This window comes from Lytechinus pictus, chromosome 4 (genome assembly GCF_037042905.1).
Source record: "Lytechinus pictus isolate F3 Inbred chromosome 4, Lp3.0, whole genome shotgun sequence".
NCBI classification, from domain to species: Eukaryota; Metazoa; Echinodermata; class Echinoidea; order Temnopleuroida; family Toxopneustidae; genus Lytechinus; species Lytechinus pictus.
This window is the reverse complement of record NC_087248.1, coordinates 2,723,034-2,743,626: the sequence shown is the minus strand read 5'-3', so window position 1 is coordinate 2,743,626 and position 20,593 is coordinate 2,723,034. Positions and strand designations below refer to the sequence as shown.

General features: G+C 34.2%; 1 protein-coding gene across 1 annotated transcript; it reads left to right on the top strand.

The window, feature by feature from the left end:
* Positions 1 to 1,155: 1,155 nt before the first annotated feature.
* On the top strand, positions 1,156 to 20,117 carry LOC129259177 (acetyl-CoA acetyltransferase, mitochondrial-like). Its single transcript, XM_054897479.2, has 13 exons — positions 1,156 to 1,286; positions 4,609 to 4,659; positions 5,529 to 5,646; positions 6,424 to 6,519; positions 7,293 to 7,393; positions 12,240 to 12,332; positions 13,047 to 13,199; positions 13,868 to 13,919; positions 14,314 to 14,406; positions 15,083 to 15,196; positions 16,021 to 16,085; positions 16,650 to 16,807; positions 17,707 to 20,117. The coding sequence occupies exons 1-13, from the start codon at positions 1,248 to 1,250 to the stop codon at positions 17,825 to 17,827; spliced, it is 1,254 nt and encodes a 417-aa protein (XP_054753454.2). The 5' UTR covers positions 1,156 to 1,247; the 3' UTR covers positions 17,828 to 20,117.
* The last annotated feature ends 476 nt before the right edge of the window (positions 20,118 to 20,593 follow it).

The window sequence follows — 20,593 nt, the reverse complement described above, 5'->3', positions numbered from 1 at the left end:
TGCCCCCCCCCCTGACGAGCTTGAAGACCTTTATTGCCCCCCTGACGAGCTTGAAGACCTTTTTTTTTTTTTTTTTTTTGCTTTTCAAATTTTTTGGTGGACGGTTTTGCCCCCCCCCCTGTGGAAAATCCTAGGTACGCCACTGCCCCCCCCCCCCTACACCCCGCCCTACATCTTAACTCCTTGAAGTGTATATTTAGGGACAGAGAACCAGAGATCACAAATTTTAAATATTATAGAATGGGTAGTCAATGTCATTGATTTAAAATTTATTTTTGGTTAGTTCCTAATAATAACACATTAATTAGATTGATTTTCAATCTAAGAGTGATGGGAGTATTGGGATAAGAAAAGGCGAAATAGGAAAGAATTCTGAATAATATTCTTCAAGCTATAATTTTTATGAGTCGATTACGTCTATCAAGTTATTACTTTGAAAAGCCTTTAGTTTATTATGTTTCAGACATTTTCATTCCATTCAAGACTATACAGCTTTTATGAACCTAATGAACAATCTAATGATTATTTCAAATATGCATTGCTTTTTGTCAAGAATGTGATAAGGTTGCGTCAAATCCTTGGGTATAAACATTAAGTTTTTATTGGAGAGCAATTACAGAAGTTAGAAAATCTTCTTCCAATTTTTGCAGTGCTTCAGTGAAGTAGTAGGCCTATACCGTTTCCCTATGCAAATATTTACGTTTTCAAAAACTGTGGTATCCATTTTCATCAAAGTTTATCAAATACTGAGATCCTTCCATTTACTGGCAAAAGCTGTACCTAGCTGTCCGTTCTGTGCTTTTAAAGGGCAAAAACCATAAACATAAAAAAAATGATGTTAAGAGTAAAAAGAAAAAAGGCAGAACATAATGTAAAAATAAATTCAATCAATCAAAAAAAAAAAAAATGTAAAACAGAGGTTTATTCTTAGCCAAAAGAGTTTAGATATAGATTACTTATTATTATTTCATTTTTACTCCAAAGGAAAAATATATTTCTGAGTCAAACCTTTTAAATGCCCATAGCTTGCCTTTATAGTGACTTAGCCCTAGGCTCTACAATTTTTCACAAAATCTCAATTTTTTTTTCCAATTCAGTTCATTTTCACTGGACCAAAAAATAACTGGCGCATCATCATCTCGTATCGTAAGTGGCGCTACAGTACATACAACTCTCGATCTCGTGAATTGGAGACACACAAGTCAAGATCAATAATTCTCGATCCGGCATCATATTTGGAATTGGAAATGGCTTCAAACATGATGAGGGCTTTGCCTCGGAAGCTGGTAAGATTTTTAGAATATTCGTATCGAATAACATCCGATATTTTTTAATAACAATTTTTAGAGGGAGTGAGAGAGAGAGCTGAGGTGAGTGAGAGGATGGCTGTGGACTTTAATCGCGTGAGCGGTAAGTGCCCAAGAACAGTGCCTGCTAAATGGTTTACCGCTCTGATTCGCGGTCGGGGTTTGAACAAGGGCCGGCGCTATGGAGAGGGGGGTCGCGATCGCCGGTAAAATTCATGCGATCTATCTTATGCCAAGTCATTATTTAGATGTACGAATCTGATGCATAAATCAATGCGGCCACTGGATCTAGACGGAAAAAACCCGAAAAATCAGCTGTCTTTTGGAGGAGTTTTTTTTTTTTACATTTTCTGATTTGTTCAGCCCTCCTAAAATTAAAAAAAAAGTCCTATCCCTAACTAACCTGGCTAAGCTCCTCCTCTGAGAGACACAGATAGAATCATGGAAGACATTCTTAATTGTAATGGTGGTTCATGTGAGGCTTTCTTTGCCATGATAATCAACACTTTGATTGTGGGCATCAACGGAAAGACGGCTTAAGTACAGCGTCTATGGGGAAAAGGGTGTGCTACCTCACCCTCTTCAATTTCTCCTTAAATCCAACATATTTTAAAGGGAGAAACAAAGCGCCGGAGGCCGAATGGAAATTAAATTTTTATGAATACAATCAGTTTACCAGTTTCTCGAAATATGTGAAAATATGGAAAAGGCCACATTTCCATGGGGAAAATAAATCACATTATGATGAGAAAATTTGACTAGATCCCTATTAATATTTCATAAAATAATAGGAAAGAGTTCCATATGCACCCCCCACCAAAAATAACAAAAGATTGTTGAGACTTCCGGTTCGTTCACTCCAGATTTTTCTATCAATTTTTTACTGTTGCTTACCTTAGTTGGGACTTGAACTCACCTCGTTTGATCTGTAGTCAAGACCTTTCCCGCTATGCTAGCGAGAAGCGCTGATACCGGAAAGGGTATTTTTACGATTATCAGCCGATAGTTCGACTAGTCTTGACTCGCAGACCCTTTACTGACTAAATAAACCGATGTCTATGGACAATTACACGCACAAGATCTCGCTCGAAATTTGACGGAATAAAGCCATATTTTGGTATGTATTTCCACTTCCCCATCATATATTCTGATATTAGGGCTAGATATATTATTCTGAACCTTCTCCATGTTTTTATTTTCAATTTTAGTGGGGGGTGCATATGGAACTCTTACCAAATTATATGACAAGAAATGATGAATGGCGTCATTGGTCCCTTCATTTACATACCAACCAGGATGTGCAGCGTACTTGTAAAGTTTGGTGAAATGATGTTTGTTTAAAATGTTATACCTTTCTAATTTTACATCTGATTATGATATTTCCAGCATTAAACTTGTTTGATCAATTAAAATTTTGTTGGGGTAGACTTGCTCTTTGAAGTAGTGCATCTAATTTTGTCTGAAGGAGAGCAGCAATATACATTCTAATTTGATCGATGAACAGGCTTAGTCCTACAACATCGTTGGAGTAAACTAAACTAATATAAAAAATAAAGACTAACAAAAGCTGTATTTGAACCCGTAAAAGAAGTCATTATTATTATCATTGTTTTATTCTGCATAATCAAACATATAAACAACATATACAGACAATGGGAAAAGCAGAGTCACATGGTTGCCAGGAAAAGAAAAAGATTAACTTAATAACTAACCCGAAGGTCTTCTTTTCCAATCCATGTGACTTCACACAAAAAGAATGTAATAGTGTATGACTAATAGTTGAAGATCACAAAACATCAGACTCACACATAGTTTAACAATAAGATATAATCAAAAGTTTAAAGAAGAAAGTGTCACCCTGGGTACAAGTAGGGCTTACAACACCAAACTTTTGGAGCTGTAATGTGAGTACGTACTAAGACTGACACAGTCAAGATGAAGAGGGCGCTGTGCAATTAAATGAATAGCATGTAGGCCTACAGATTACAAAATGATTAAAGACCCAGACTGGAGCTAAAAGTGCAATTGACAAATGGGAAATATGTAAGCTACATAGTACAACAGTGTACGTTTTATGCATATTCACCTCTTGGCAGCTTAGTATTTTGCTTAAGAAAAACAATTCAAAGGGTTTCGCTTGGGATTTTGACAAAAGGCTTTCCAATTTCCATTGCCTTTCTCCGTTCTCACGACCGTGACGTCATGTTTGTTAGAATCGTTGTGATTCCATAGGCTTTACGCTGAAAAAGGATTATTTTTCTGCTTTTCAGATTTTGAATTTGATTTTTTTCAATTGCAGAAAAAAAATGACAATGACAATTATTCAGTGCTCAAATGGATGGAAACCTACAACTCATCTCTAGATTTGTTGCTATTTCTTTTCTTAGTTCTTATTAGGCCTAAATGCTATGTCAGGAAAACTTGTTACACATACTCTGAAAGAAGATATAATTCAAAAGCTGTGCTAAATAAGCAGGAAATAAAATATGGGGAAAACTCGCAAAAGCCCTAAATTTCATTAATTTAGGCTTGCAGAAAAATATATTATGATATCTCTATATGATAGAAGTGAAGAAAATAAAAGGCGTAATAAGAAAGGGGGAAAATCACCCACTTTTTCTGTGTACAATTCGATGGAATTACACTGCTTTTAACACAACATGATGCCACGGTCTCGAGGCCGGTGAAAGCATTTACAAGAAAGTCTATTTTCAAAGCCCGATAATTGGGTCTATTCTTAAGCAAAATACTCAGCTGTTAAGCGTTAAAAATGCATAAAGCTTGCATTTCTATATTAAGTATTTTATTAGCTTTCAATTGGTACATGATTTGTCAATTTCATTTTGGGGTCCGGTCTGGGTCTTTAAACTGTGTGGCTAATTTCTTCAAAAGTACATCATGAGGCATAGCATTGGATGCCTTGGCAAAGTCTTAAAAAACTGCGTCAATTTTTGGAGGATGCACGCTTTTGTCACAGTGCGCCAAATTGCTGCCTGTTGCCATGGTTAAGGAAGTTATTTTATTCATGAGTCCATTGTTCGAAGAGTGGACTCATTAATTCAAAACAATATTGGTAAATAAGCGTAATTTATACAGGAAATCTGCATAAACCATGGGTTCAACCGATGGTTTTAAAAACCATCTTTGTGAATTCGGGCCTATAGGTTCAACTGGGAGTTCACCTGCAGCACTGTGTACAGATGCTAAGTATGGACCAAACAATTCAGATATCTCTTCATCAAAAGTCACCAACCATAAATGAAATATTATTTTGAATTTTTTATTCATGTTGTACATGCAGGTAAGACAGAGTTGCAGCTTTCGTCACTTTTCAACAGTGAAGGGCCTTAATGTAAGTACTTTATTACTAAAATTCAAATTAACAAAAATATCCCCCAAATCCATGTTACAACTTAGCGTAGGTGCCTGGGAACAACTTTTAAAGAAGGGGTGGGGGGTTGCTTCAGCACCCCATTATTCCAGGGCCATGACTTAGCTCTATAGATTCTCTGTGTATAATCTCTAGTTCAGTGTTCTGTAGTTGGAAGCACAATTCAGAATGCCTTATTGTGCAGCTCCGACACCCAATGTTGATTTACAAAAAAATTATTCAATTCTCGTTATTGATAATTCAAACCCCAGTGAAATTCATCTTAGAACCACCTCAAATTTAAGTTTGGTTTTGTGGTTAAAACTGGCTCAGTTCCAATATCGGAAGTCAACACCAAATCTAAGGAGCATTTCATCAAACAACAAGCAGTCAGTTATTTTCACAGGCCAGTTGTTATAAGCTAGTGAAATCCTTGCATCTGATTGGTTCAGAGCAAGTTAATCAGTGAAAATAACTGACAGAATGCTTCTTGAAACATTCCCCTGAAGTCACCCACTGTTATTTCATTTCCAATCCTGTGTAATCAGTGTTGAACAAATATTAATTCATTCATTCAAAACCATAAACCACACCATACCCAATGTTGTCTCTAAGATTTTGTTTGGTCAAATTTTATTGGGAATCTGGGTGATGTTTACTACTCCATTTTAGTACTTGGGAATGACGAAAAAGAGCCAAAAGGAAATTAAAAAGAAGGTCCTATTGTACATTTTGCATGTAGGCCTATGCATCATTTGTTTGTTGTTTGGTGTAGCTGAGTTCTTATCGTAGATCCTGTGACAAGATCTCTCAATATTTTCTTTTCTTTTACTACTATTATTTCTTGACAGGATGTAGTTATTGTAAGCTCAGTGAGGACTCCTATTGGTTCATTCAGGAGTGCACTAGCATCCCTTCCAGCCCATAGAATGGGTAGCATGGTCATTCAGGCAGCTGTCGAAAAAGCAGGTAATAATACATGTATACTGTATGTGCACCAGTAGTGCCCAATTTTTCTTTTCTTCAAAACTTGGTTTTATTCAGAATGCACATGTTGTAATCAATTAAATATTTGTCGACTTCAGTTTAGGTAATTGTTCAGTCTTCTTCTTGATATTCTTCATCCGCTGAGGTCGGAGATCATCAGCTGGAATTCCAGATATACAGTAGTAAGTCAGGAGCACAGGGGGTTTAGGAGTTGGATATGGCTGCATGGCATAAGTGGATTTGGAGGATATAACGTAAGGCAATCAGAGTGGAGGTAGAGGAAGCAGAGTTGGAGAGAGTAGGATCAGGGAAGAGAACAAGAGATGTGAAGGCATGTAGGTCATCCTGATCCAAGGTCTTAGGGATTCCTGGGTCCTGAAGAGCATGATTCCGGTTAACTATGAACTTAGACCGGTGGGGTTGGAGAATATTACAGGAAGCCAAAAAGTGAAAAACAACTTCTTCCCTCAGTACATGTATGTGTTCGCAATCCTTTCTTTCGACACTTGTCTTGGGCTAGCTGGTCAATATGTTGACTGAACAGATGCATAGGTTTTTTTGCACTATAATCTATATGAATTTTGATATTAATCATTTATGACCTGATTTAATCAAAATAAACTTTGGCATGTACATGTATTCCTTCACATTTCCAGTTTGTTTGTTTTTTGCATTTTGATACATTAATTCATATTTTGTTTATTGTTTGATTATAGTGTATCAGAAATTTTATGAATTATTTCCTCATGTTTTGATTAGGTATCACTCCTGAAGATGTGAATGAAGTCTACATGGGCAATGTCCTTCAGGCTGGTCAAGGTCAAGCACCAACAAGACAAGCAGCTCTAGGAGCAGGTATGTTAATGATAACATGTATTCATTTTAACTAGAACATTACTCCTCAGGAGGGAACAGTTTAAAGAATTACTGTCAGTTGTGAAGATTTTGGACGTATGGTACCTTTGGCAAATGACATTCTTTATCTTGCTTAACTACTTTTTCCTACCAATAATAGTTCAGTGTGATATGAATATTATTAGGTAGAACTTGAGTAATTGAAGGGAGGTCAAATAGGATTGGAGGAAATAGATATTGAGGCCATATGATATACAGTCTATTTTCTGAAGTGTTTCCAAAGCCACACTAGTTGAATGCACTGTGATAAGATGCATGGTGTGGTTAGTGAAATACACATTGACCTCAGCTTGCTTAACATGCCGTGGGTCTAAGAAAATGAAGCATGAGAGAAGAAAGTATCGGTTCTTGGTTAAAAAAATGGGAGTTGAGTTTACAAGCCTTTTTATCACACCATGATCATTGTAAAGAAGATATCTAGTTACCATATTTGATCAAACATTGGGTTCCTCCTTCTTTATGAAACGGGACGGGCCCCAGGGGCCCGTTTCATAAAGAACTTGCAACTGTTGTAACTTTGTCATTATGGCAACTACCATGGTAACCTTGATTTTGATTGGCTGCTGAGCCCTGTTGCCATGGTATTTGCCATTATGGCAAAGTTACAAGAGTTGCAAGTCCTTAATGAAACGGGCCCTAGTGCAGGTCTTCCTCTTGGAACATCAAATCCCATTATTATTATCTGATCAAAGTTTGAATTTCTCCTGTTTCAGGTCTTCCTCTTGGAACACCCTGTACTACTGTCAACAAGGTCTGTGCATCGGGAATGAAGAGTGTTATGATGGCAGCACAAAGCCTTATGTGTGGACATCAGGTATTAAAGCTTTCAGTGAAATAGTTTTCTTTATACACCCTTATACATTTGGTGATGATTGAAAAGTGAATACCGGTAAGCAAATCATCAAAACAATATTCAGTGAATGCACACACAATTATCAGATATTGTAGCCGGGTCTGTAGCCAGTGGCTTCAGATCACTCATAGTAGCAACCAAGTATGATTGTGGATGGAGCTAGGATTATGCGAAATGTTTCAAAATGCACAATGGGCTGTTATTTCCATTATTTGATTTTGATTTTTGATTTGAATTTATTTTTCTTCTACATAACAATATAATATAACATAAATGTAACAAACATACATTGACAATAAATCAGGTATAAATCATTTAGCATAAAATTAATAGCAGAAGATGGATTGCCATAGTAAGCAAAAAAATGCTTGAAAATTATGACAAACCGAAACATATTTTAACCATATAATCATATTATGAGCAGAATGGACAATAACAAATTATTAAAGTATCAATTAAGTATAATATAAAAAGAGAAGAACAAAATCTAACAAGCCAAAACTTGCTATAATATATATAATCAAGTAAAAAAAAAAATAATAATAATGATAATGACAAATGAAGATGATGAAGATGATGATGATGATGATGATGATGATGATAGTGGTGATGGTGGTGGTGGTGGTGGAAATAATGTTAATGATGATGGAAACGGAATATTAGAACATGATTATGACACAAGAAAGTTTATTGTACATATTCCGATAGTAACATGACCTTAACTTTAGCTTTGAATGAGTGTAGGGAGCAAGAGGATTTAATTGAGTCTGGGAGAGGATTCCAAAGATCAGGACCATGATGTCTTACGGATCTCTGGGCAATACGTAGTTTTGGATTGACTAAATGTAAATTAGAGGAATTACGGGTGGGGTAATCATGAATGGTTTTATTCAAAGTATAAAAATTTTGAAATGAATTTGGTAGCATCCCATTTAAATACTTGAAAATGAACAATAAACTTTGTAGTGTATTAATGTCAAATACTGTCAGAGTTTTTAATTGGTAAAATAATGGTTTGGAGTGAGATAAATATTGTGAACCGGTACAAATGCGAAGCGCTTTCTTTTGCAATAAGTGAATATAATTTATTTTTGTTTTGTTTGTTGTGGCCCATACTAAATTGCTATACGTTATATACGGTAAAATCAATGAATTATAAAGCAACGCAAGTGTTTTGCAAGGAATACATTTCTTTAATTTATATAGTATACCAACATTCCTAGAAATAGAAGTTATTATATGGCGTATATGTTCGTTCCAATTTAAATTTTCGTCAATGACGACACCCAAAAACTTCGTTTGATGCTTTCTATCAAGAGGAACATTATCTATAAATATGTTGTAATGTACGTCATTTATATGAGATTGTATGTGTTTAAATTACATGAAATTAGTTTTGTTGATATTGAGAGACAATTTGTTACATTTAAACCATAATGATAATTTCAGTAACTCATTATTTAGTGTGTCAACTAGAGTGTTAAGGTTGTAATGTGAGTAAAATATGTTAGTATCATCTGCAAATAATATAAACGATAGAAGAGAAGTTGTATTAGTTAAGTCATTGATATATAATAAAAAAAGTAATGGGCCTAATATTGATCCTTGTGGGACACCGCATCGGATTGGTAGAAAAGTTGAAGAAACATCATTAAATACAACATATTGTTTTCTATTGGTTAAATAGCTTTGAAACCAGGAAAGAGCAACACCACGAATTCCATAAGAGTAAAGTTTTTGAAGTAAAATTTGGTGGTCAATGGTATCAAAGGCCTTTGATAGATCCATAAATACCCCTATTACATGTTCTTTATTGGCTATAGAATCTGTTATTTTATCATATAATCTAATCAGCGCAAGGTCAGTTGAATGACTTTTTCTGAAACCATATTGATTTGAATTTAATAAATTATGTGTATCCAAAAACTTGTATAGCCTCTTGTAAATAATCTTTTCAATGATTTTAGATATACTAGGGAGAATCGATATAGGTCTATAATTACTTATTTCATGAGGGTTGTCTTTCTTAAAAATAGGATTTACTTTAGCAATTTTTAAGCACTCTGGACATTTCCCAGTATTGAGTGAGAGATTAAAAATATGAGTCAGAGGGGGTGCAATAAAATGTATAATTTGTTTAAGGAGAAAATTACTAATTCTATCGTGGCCCTGTGCTTTACTGGACTTAAGAGTTTTTGTTATTTCTATTATTTCATTATCATTTGTAGGATTCAAAAACAGTGAAGCTATTGCAGGTTCCGGGAGAAACTTAGTAAAGCTTTCATTTGGTTTACTAAGGTTTTTTGCTAATTTAGGTCCGATATTTACAAAAAAAGAATTAAAAGAGTGAGCTATGTCTTGGGAATTTATATTCACATTATCCAATGTAAAATTGTCAGTGGGTGATTCTTTTCTTTTCTTACCAATTAAATCATTTATAACCCCCCATGTAGACTTTATATTTGATTTTACTCTGTCAATTTTTTCAGAATAATAGCTTTTACGAGAGGAGCGAATTATATTAGTTAATCTATTTCGGTATGTTTTATATTTATTTTTATTATCATCAGTTGGGTTTCTCAAATTTTTTTTATATAGCTTATTCCTTTTATGTATAGATCGTAATATCGATTTCGATATCCATGGCATTTTACCAGTCTTATTATTTTCATTTATAGGTACAAGAGGGAAATTTTTCTCGTAATACTTCTGTAATTTTTTATGAAAATTTTCATACGAAATATTTGCATCTAATTCACTAAAAACATCCAACCATTCTTCATTCGTTAGATCACTTTTAAAAGATTCAATATTTTGGGCTGTTACTTTTCTGTACATATTCGATTTGTCTGACTTCTTAATTGATATATCATTATTACACATTACAAAAATTGGAAGATGGTCAGATATATCAGAGTATAGAAGTCCACTGGTAACTTCTTTATCGAAAATATTGGAAAAAATATTGTCTATAAGAGTAGAAGAATGACTATCAATCCTTGTTGGTTTATATATATGTGGATAACAGCTATTAGCATATATAGTGTGGAGAAGGGTATCATGATCATTACTTTGCGATAACAAATCAATATTGAAATCACCCATTAAATATCCATGTTTACCTTCCCCCGTAAAAGAATGTAGGCATTTATCAAGATCTTCGCAAAAGGAATTAATAGCACAATGAGGTGGTCTGTAAATTAATCCAATTATTATGTTTTTGTTATTGGAATTGATGATTTCTAAAAATAAGGATTCAGATTGTTCTAATGATATTTCTTTACGGAGTTTGAATTGCAATTGATCATTAATATAAAACGCAATGCCCCCTCCTCTCTTTTCTTCACGATCTTTCCTAATTAATGTATAGTTTTTCAAGTTGAATAGATTAGGCGAGGTATTATGAAGCCATGTTTCCGAAACACCAATAACTGAAAAGGGGAAATCATTGAGGGTAAAAATCATTGTTTCGAGAGAATCAAAATTTTTACTAAGACTTCTAGAATTCACATGAAGTAAACTAAATCTTTGGTCAGTTTTATGAAAATTAGAGTTAAATTCAGAAGCGGAATAATAGTTACTATCAGATGATAAATTGTTGGTATTGTAAATCGAAAACAAGTCGAGGTCAGTATTCACAGAAAATTTGTACTAAAACCAATATTTTGTGATTAAACGCATAACAAATATTACGCAAACAAATCATCTGTGTCATTATAGTATAGTGATAATGTTCATGAGATGAAAGGAGAATGGAGCAAAGATATAATGGTGAAGAATGACATGATGGTGAGGGGGAATGAAGATGGGGATGATGAAAATGATAAAAAGCTTTTAAGGAGTACATTGAAATATTATTTGGCATAACGTCAAAATCAATGCTTTTGAGCATCTCAACCATAGAAAAAAAAGAAACTGTTGGAACCCTTTTACATACAAATACTATGTCTCAGCACGGCTGTATCACATCATGGCATGAAAATGTATTGTTTATTTTGAATCTATATATAATTGATTGATAGTGTCATAATTAATATATTAAGATTTAACATGTCTATTGGATTTTTTTACAAGAAATGAATTTAACCCGGCATTAGAGGGAGGCTGATAATGATAACGAAAGAGAGCAGTGCAGAGACAAAGATTGTACATGTTATGTATAAAGGATATAATAAATACATGGCATAAAGTAATATCCTACATATACAAAACATAATCAGCTATAGCAACATAATCATATTAAACAGGAGAAAAATCCATTCAGAGCAGTATATCGATTCATGATGAAATAATTATTATGATACATGTGTACCTGTCAGCATAGACAATGCACATTTCATTGTGATTCAAAATGGTCTTCGTACAATGCTATTGATAAGAAGAGTAAAATGTGCTACCTCTTGCAATTGGCAACGATGTATGAATGACAGTTAACTGATCACCTATTGGTTTTCAACTAAAAGTGGTGATAATGTTTAATTGACATTTTATTGATCACTAGAGATAATCTTTTACACATACTTGAGTTTGAGCAAAATTATTCTGTTCACAGAGATTTGTGCCATCAATATTTAATCTGAAAAAGAAAATGTCCTTCATTTCTTCCAAAAATATATAACTTTCACTTAATTACGATGTGATATATTTGTATAACACATACCTTGCACTCTTCAGAATACTAAGAATAATATCAATTGCAAGTGTTACAAAACATTTTGTTTAAATTTTTTTTCACAGACAAAGGGCACCCCTTTATTGGTATGCTTGAAGTAATTTTCACAGTTTATATTTATTTTTTTCTTGATAGGATGTAATGGTAGCTGGTGGGATGGAGAGTATGTCTAATGTCCCTCTTCTAATGGCTCGAGGTGATCCTGGGTATGGAGGTGCCAGACTAGAGGTAAGAGACACACTTCTTGGGTCCGTTTCATAAAACTTGTTATAAAAACAAATTTACAATAACAGTTAAAAGCTACTGAAATCCTTCAATAAACTTGTTATAGGACTGGTAAAATAAGTAATAAAATAAACTTGTTATTGGACTTGTACATTTGTTATTTGTTCTTATAACAAATCTTCATGAAACGGGCCTCTGATGATCATAGCATTGAGGATGTTCCTCCTGACCACATTAAACACACTACTCCCACACAGAATTGGATGTATGGGACTACACACATATATATGTTTCAGCTGAACTCATAGGTATTGTGCATGTGAATGCAAGTGAAGAGCACACCTTTGTAGTAGAATATCTTCAATTTACTATATATTTTACTTTCTTTGTAAATATCCAAGAATTTAAATAGTTTGTTTTGTTTTACATCTCCCTATAATCTGTTTTGTCTGCCAATGGCAGATCTACAGAGGGGGCGGGATGGTGTTCGGGGTTTAACAGGGCTTAGGGTTTTAACGTAGTACATCACAGCTCATTGCCATTGGGTCAAACCAACTGGTCAACCCGACCCACCTACAGCAAAAAGATCTGTTATTCGCTATTGCCTGCTGTAGACTGGTGATTGCTGTATAAAGGGAATTCTAGCAGTCTGTAATCATCGGGTAAATACAAGTTTGATTATGTTTGTTTTATGCTATTTTATTTCTATTCTCTCAGGATGCTATTGTAGGTGATGGACTCACAGATGCTTATAACAAGTTTCACATGGGTAACTGTGGAGAGGATACCGCTAGAAAACTTGGAATATCAAGAGAAGAACAAGATGACTTTGCTATCAGCTCCTACCAAAAGAGCCAAGCAGCAGGAGCGGTATGTGTGCATTGGGTGATTTCAAGTCTGGTGTTGGTGTTGGGTGTTGGTGTTTGAAGCACAATTCAGATTGTCTTTCCCAGCTCCAATATCAAATCTGAGTTTACAAAAATGATCGAAATCAATTACAGCTCAACACCTGGGTCCAGTAACACAAAGGTTAGCGATTGATCGTACGCTTGATTTTCACGATTGATTGTACATTGTAGTGAATGGAATTACGTGTAGTGAATGGAATCAATTGTAGTGAATGGAATCAATCGTAGAAAAATGTTCTGCGATCATTGCTAAGCTTTGTGTTACGGGCCCCTGGTGAGGTTAATCCCAGGACCATCTTCATGATATAGTTTGGGGCTTTGCTAGTGTAACAATTAGCCCAAACACCAACAACAAAAGGTCAACACTAAACTTGAAATCACCCACGAAAATTAATATGATGATTGGTGTGATATTAAGTAGTGCTGAATACCGTACATTCTCTGAGAGGAGATATAGTATGGACCCAATATCTATTCATTAAAACCCAACTCAAATTGTGATGTAGATAAATGTGTTTGGTAATGATATTAAGTATGAAAAAGTGACTGAATTTTATTTTTCCTTACTGATATTCCATTTTGTAAGATGATTAACCAGATTTCTTTATTATTTCTTGTTTTTATCTTCAGAATAAAGTATTTGAAAAGGAAATAATCCCTGTTGGTGTCCCACAGAAAAGAGGTGGGTTATTGTGATTTTCATATTGTCAAATGTTTTGTTTTGAAAAGAGTGACCCAAGTGATGTTAACAGTTTATTTTGTTTAATGTTGCTGAAATATTTTCCCTTCTTTTTCTATGAATTCTTGTGAAATAAGAACATTTCATTCCTGTTTTCACTGATGATATTTTGATATTGAAACAGTATTTTTTAAAATCATTAGAAATCATATACGTGATTAAATAAGTTCAGAATTTAATTTTGAAAAGTGGAAGAAGCTTTGGAATTTAAAAAAATTCATAAACTTGTCTTTTGAAGAAAAAAAATCACACTTTGATATCAGAATGTTTAATAATATATATAAAGTTATATATGATATGTCACTGAGCATTGCATCACATGTTTCCATTACAACAGGAAAACCTGATGTAGTTGTATCAGAAGATGAAGAATATAGCAAGGTCAACTTTGATAAAGTCCGTAGTCTGAAGGCAGTCTTTGAGAAAGATGGTAAGTTATTATCCCTCTTCATATGGGGTACCATCCATACTAAGCATAAATGAGAATTGTACATACATCTCTTCTTTGGGGGGGGGGTTACCCCTTGTATCTAGGGGAAGGGATTGTTTTTTTTCTATTTTGTTTTTGCTTGTCAGAATATTTTTGAAGTAAAAGTTGACCCCTACCAGTCAATCTTTAATCTGTTGCTGTGTTCCTCTTAGGTAGCAATGAAATAAATCTAGTTGAAATCAATCAAATTGAAATTTACAAGTGATACATTTTTTAAATTTATAGGTAGATATTGATTGCAATTTGCAGTTAGTTGCAAGACACAGGATAGGTTTATTTTAGGGGCTAAATTTAAACTTGCAATTGATTGTAAGTTTCCTACAAAACCCCTTAATACCAGCAGAAATTTAAGGATGATTTAGATGACCTATTGATTGCAATTTTTAGTTAATTGAAAGACTTGTAATTGATTTATGGACTGAGATTAACCTGTAATAGATTGTAACTTTCTTGCAAAGTCCTCTAATTCTTCCAATAACAATAATGATGATAATATAGGATAGCAAGTCACATGTTTGCCATGTAATTTGTTCAATGTAATCCAATATCATACAGTCAAGAATCCATCTAGTTTATAATTCATCAATGTATATATTTTCTTCTGCTTATTGTACAGGCACAGTAACCGCAGCGAATGCCAGCACATTAAATGATGGAGCCGCAGCTATGGTTCTAATGACAGCTCAAGCAGCAGAGAAATTAAAGGTCACACCACTAGCTAGGATAGTAGGTAAGGTCTGGGAAGCATTTCATCAACATTTTTGGTCTGATCCTGACATCTTTTCTTGATTTTGATTGACAAACTTACTACTGTGGTAATTGCCGGACAAGTCATTTCATAAAACGGTCCTCTGGACTGTCGAATTTAGTAACTAATCTCCTCCTATTTCACATTTTCAGGTTGTCTGTAAGAGCTAAATACCTGTAATTTCAGCAAACAAGGCTTTCATGAGAAAGTCTTAGAAATCAAGATTGACAAAACCTTAAAGGTATTGTTTAACTTTGTTAGCAGCCGATTTAAAAAATTATCAAACCAAGATGAAACATGTGTACAAGTGCATGTATTAGAACTAATAAACCCTGAAAACAACCATTATTGAGAATGAAAAGCTAAAACTACAAGGCAAACCCCGATTTTGTAAATAGGCGTCTAATAGACGCCTAAATAGTACACATAAGTGTATAAGATGAAATTAAGATGGTGTTTTCGGTCACTTTATATTTCAATTTTTGAAGCACTAAATAATTATTTTCGAACGCAATTTTTTCTGGGCTTCAATTTTGTAACATATCACAGACACAGGTGACAAGTGTGACCTTCTAGCTCAGATTTTTTAAAAGTCAAACCAATGTTAACCAATCACTTTAATATGGACAAATGGAATGTGACAAACCAAGTGTGTGTCTCAATAGATTTTATGACTGAAGTAGAAATTGTTTATTAAATGTTGATTCTCAAAACACATACATGTATTTATGGAAAATGTGTATTTTACTTATTTTCTTCTAGCAATAATGATCAAAATGTGCTTTCTTTCTGTGTATTGTATCCAGGGTTTGCTGATGCAGCAGTTGCTCCTATTGAGTTTCCAATTGCTCCAGCTCATGCCATGCCAAAGGTAATTCCCTCTCATCACAGTTACAAAATATTGTTCTATGAAAAATTTGACAGGATCCTTGAAATGAATGCATTCCAATTTCTCAAACAGACGGAGGAGCTATTCAGGGAGTGTTGTTTTGTAAAGAAAATTTGATGAAAACAGATTCCCATTTCCTTCTTTTTGACATTAGTTGGCCAATTTGCTATCAACCAATAAGATACCAAGATCTAAGTAGCTTGTAACCGTTGTTAATATAACATTTGATTATTTGATTAATTATAATCTTTTTGTTATAAAATTCAATGGAAATGTTATTTGAGATAAGCTCTAAAAACATAAAAAAGGGTATGTACTGACTGTAAGAGTATGGTTGAGATGCAGTGATTAGTCCCATAGACTAATACATTTGCTGTCTCCCATGCCATGCAAGACGTAAGAATAATTGTTTGATTCCTTATGATCTATGAAATGAAACTAATACATATTGAAGCTTCTTCATCAAAATAAGAAGCTTTTGAGCATCCTACTTCTCAGATATTGGTTTCAATTCAATAAATCTAAAAATCCTTTGGTATTTTTCAGGTCTTAGAACAAACAGGTGTTAAGAAGGAGGACATTGCAATGTTTGAAATCAACGAGGCCTTCAGTGTGGTCGTCCTTGCCAACGTCAAACTTCTTGACCTTGACCCTACAAAGGTCAACATCAATGGGGGTGCTGTCAGTATCGGTCATCCAATCGGGTGAGTTTTTATTGTAGTAAAGTAGAGGTTTATCAAAAGTTCCAAATGCAGATTTGTCCCTGTGAATAAGACTAGTTGGATTTACCTTGCACCAGTCGCCCTTACTCCCATGTTGTTAAATCTAATTTTATGGGGTTCAGTTCAATATCAATTTTATCCTTACCAACTTTTTTTGCACCAGAATAAATTTCCTCAAAGATTTGTTCAAGAATATTGTTGATTGGGGGAAAAAAGAAAGTTAAAGAGTTTGTTTCCTTTTTCTAACGGTGTAAGTTAGTCTGCAAAAGATGATAGAGTTTCATATCATTTTGCCTTCTTTTGAGGAGACTACTTTCCACCTGTTGTCATGAGCATTCATGCATCATTTATCTTTGTAGGTTTTGTGATTATGGTAAAGATGTTTTCTGATAACGGTATGTTTAAAGGGGGAGTGAACTGTGTGTGGTCTCTCATTGACCGTGTGTTATGAATACATAGTCTTAAAATATACATTTTCAGATATCTACTCATACTACAGAGAATAAATTGACCTATAATTATTTTTGTATAGAGAAACTAAAATGTTTTGAGAGGAAAAGAAATTGTTTTGCTACTTGGTAACATAATTATTGCGGTATGAATGTAATGAGAAGCTAATTAGCATGTTATCATTCAAGTGGGTCTATATTACTAGACTACACTAGCATTATGGGTCAGGAAACTGGCCAGGTATGAGTAGTTTAAGACTCGTGATGGCGCTATTGGTTCGTATCAGCTTTAATAAGTGCTCATTAAATCTGAAATAAGAGATTTTATAGATTTATTGTCCACATCTTTTTTTTTTAAATGCCATATACATGAACAAGCCTCAACCAGCAATTTCATTCAAACCTTTGTTTTTCTTTTATTTGATTCCCCAGGATGTCTGGGACAAGGATCACAGGTCACATGGTTCATAACCTCAAACCAGGCGAAAAGGGATTGGCCGGCATCTGTAACGGAGGAGGCGGAGCTTCTGCGATCATCGTTGAGAGATTATAATGGGGATGATACTTGCTAGGAGAAGAATGCTGTATTCATGTTTTCTTTGGAAGAGGATTTTGTTGGAATTTGAAAGGTAGCCATGGAGAAGGATAGAACAATTCTGTGGGAAAAATGCGTATTTCATTCATATATTGGACTATTTTTCTCTTGACAGTTATTGGTTGTCATCATGTTTGAGTTGAAAATATCATTGGTGAATGGGTGCATTCCTGTTTACAATCAAAATATGATTTTTTGCATGTGTGGAAGTTGTGAATGTGCGATTAAGATAGGTATTATGAAAAACCCTTTGTGCTTATATTATGTATGAAAGTGTTTTTATTGCTGATACTCATGAAATATATTTTGCACGTGAACGTAGTCCACATTATGAGTGGGTCAATCGATTGGTCTCCATGAGTGTACAGAAATATGTCCTTTAATTATGATAATGTCTGTAATCGTTGTTATTTTAGCGGGATTAATCTTGCACAAAATTCACTCCACAGAGTGTTCAGTGTGCAAAACGATATGTAGATTTCTTCCCCTAGTGAAAAAAAAATCTCAGAGAGTATTATGAATGAATCTGTTGCAATATAATTTCATTCACTTTTAATTTGTTACTTTTAAAACAGTCATTTATTTGATATACTTTATTTATTGATTAATTTGTTCAGCATACTCATTTCACCTGAGGCTTCACTTTCTTGTTTGGAAATATGGATGGATGGTTAAAATAATTCCCTCGAAACTCTTTTATTAGGAATGTATCATTTTGAGTTTTAGTATTAAATACATTTATGGTTTATAGCTAAAAAGCATGCCAACCTGTGATTTAAAGTCAAATTTAAATTTAAACAGAGAAGATTGATTTATGCACATTAGGGGCCTTTTTGATGTACTTTGAAAAGATATATGGCTCTGTCTTCTGAATCATCATTTTTGTCATCTAATGGTTTATCAGTTTGGGACTGTAAACTATTAGTTTTGTGTTTCTATTTTTTTTATTAAAAAAATTATTGCCTGCAGATTCTATGTGCGGATATGAAGACTAATTTTACATTTAGTGTCTGCTCTGTTGTGGTATTTCGATATGTGGAGATTTTGCTTCCATTCTTTAAGATATAAGTCAAAGACGAGTCCCACATGGTTGTGCTTTGTAAACTCACTCATCCTTAGCATGTGTGCCGTTAAAACCCTGAAATATTTGATGTTGCTGTACTATGTTAGGAATTTAAAAACATCATTGAATAACATTATATGCATAGCCAAAGCATAGAGCAAGGTCATAAAGCATTGGGGTCCAGTGAATCAGTCTCCAAACTGTGAAAGATGAGGTGATCCAATAATGGCTAAAATCAATTTTAAAACCTTACAAACAATCAGATTTTCAGAAAACGTATTTATTTACTTAAAATTGATTTCAGCCGTTAGTGAATTACCACATAGTATACTCTGATTCTGGCTCGGATCATTTGTAATGACTTCAACGAACAAAATATGCCACACTAATACTAGTATCTGGTCTTAGTGGATGCATGATAGATTACCTGTATGTACACCAAGATTATTCCTGAAATACAGGAAGTTGTACATTTGGCAGAGCTAAAGCGGGGAAATAATGTTTCGAAGTGCATATAATGTAGTATCCTCCACCACACAACTACCATTAAGTCGCATTTGAGTTTTTTGCAATACTGGATATTACTTCTCCAGCTTCAGTTCTACCAAATACAGCACTTCGTACATTCAGAAATAATCTTACAAAGTATATAATCCGTCATGCACCCACTGTAAAAAGCCTAATGTGTTGCGTGAAAAAATATTCCTACATTGGAAAGAAAGGTTTGGCAATTTGTTTAATTTTGACAGGTGATATCAATGTAATTTATTATCTGTTTATATTCCAGGGACAAATACGGTCAGTCTACAATTTACAATTTCCAGGGTTTGGAACGATGTAACTATTCTCATTATGGTGGCATGACATTTGCTTCTGTGACAATTGCTCTGGGCTTAATTTCATCTTAAATGTAGGATTAGGGTTGTAATGGAGGGTTTTATGTTAGGTTAGGGTAGTGTACAGTATTATAGCCAGGGCTGAAGTTAAGTTATTTGATTAGTGTTTGAAATTTATAGCAGAGCAGTTGTCTCCGGAGCAAATGTTGTGGAATCCTATTTATAAACCATGAACTCACAAAATGCTAATAGCTTAGTAGGTTGACCAAATGGTATGAAGTATACCGTATTGCAATAAAATGAATAAGTGGTGGATTGAAATAAAGTTATATTTTATGATCACATTGAATTCTTGAGTTGTACTATGTTTGAGTTTTATTTAAGCTCATACCTGGGTCTTATTTGTGAGATATTCAAATTATTCTGAACTTTTGAAATTCAGCAACATTTCTTAATTGCCATTTGGTCTACACCCACTTTGTCTACTCTCTATTTGGCCTCACCCCACATGGTCTAATCCTTGTTCATCTATAACCAGTTTAGTCTTGAGTTTGTCTATATGAAATTGGAAATTTTTTTGCAAAATGAAAAGAAAATGTGGAAATTGACCATGTGGGCAAAAGATTACTTGACAGATAGACTAGCGTAAGAGAGAAATGGGAGGAACAGAAGAACATAAGAGGGAGAAGAAAGTGAGATTTGGTAAAGAAATTCAAGTAAATGGTGAAAATTACATTAAAAGCTTATGCTAGGAGTCCACTGGGCCGACGCCAGTTTGCACCAACGCAAATCGGCTGTGGCACCTAGTGGCTCAAACCTGTCTTC

What these genes read in the sequence shown, in the direction of transcription:
- LOC129259177 (XM_054897479.2), top strand. Translation starts at nt 1,248, where the DNA reads ATGGCTTCAAACATGATGAGGGCTTTGCCTCGGAAGCTG. An exon ending in AGAGCCAAGCAGCAGGAGCG is followed by an intron (nt 13,200 to 13,867) that starts GTATGTGTGCAT and finishes TTTTATCTTCAG; the next exon opens with AATAAAGTATTTGAAAAGGA. An exon ending in CAGCTCATGCCATGCCAAAG is followed by an intron (nt 16,086 to 16,649) that starts GTAATTCCCTCT and finishes GGTATTTTTCAG; the next exon opens with GTCTTAGAACAAACAGGTGT.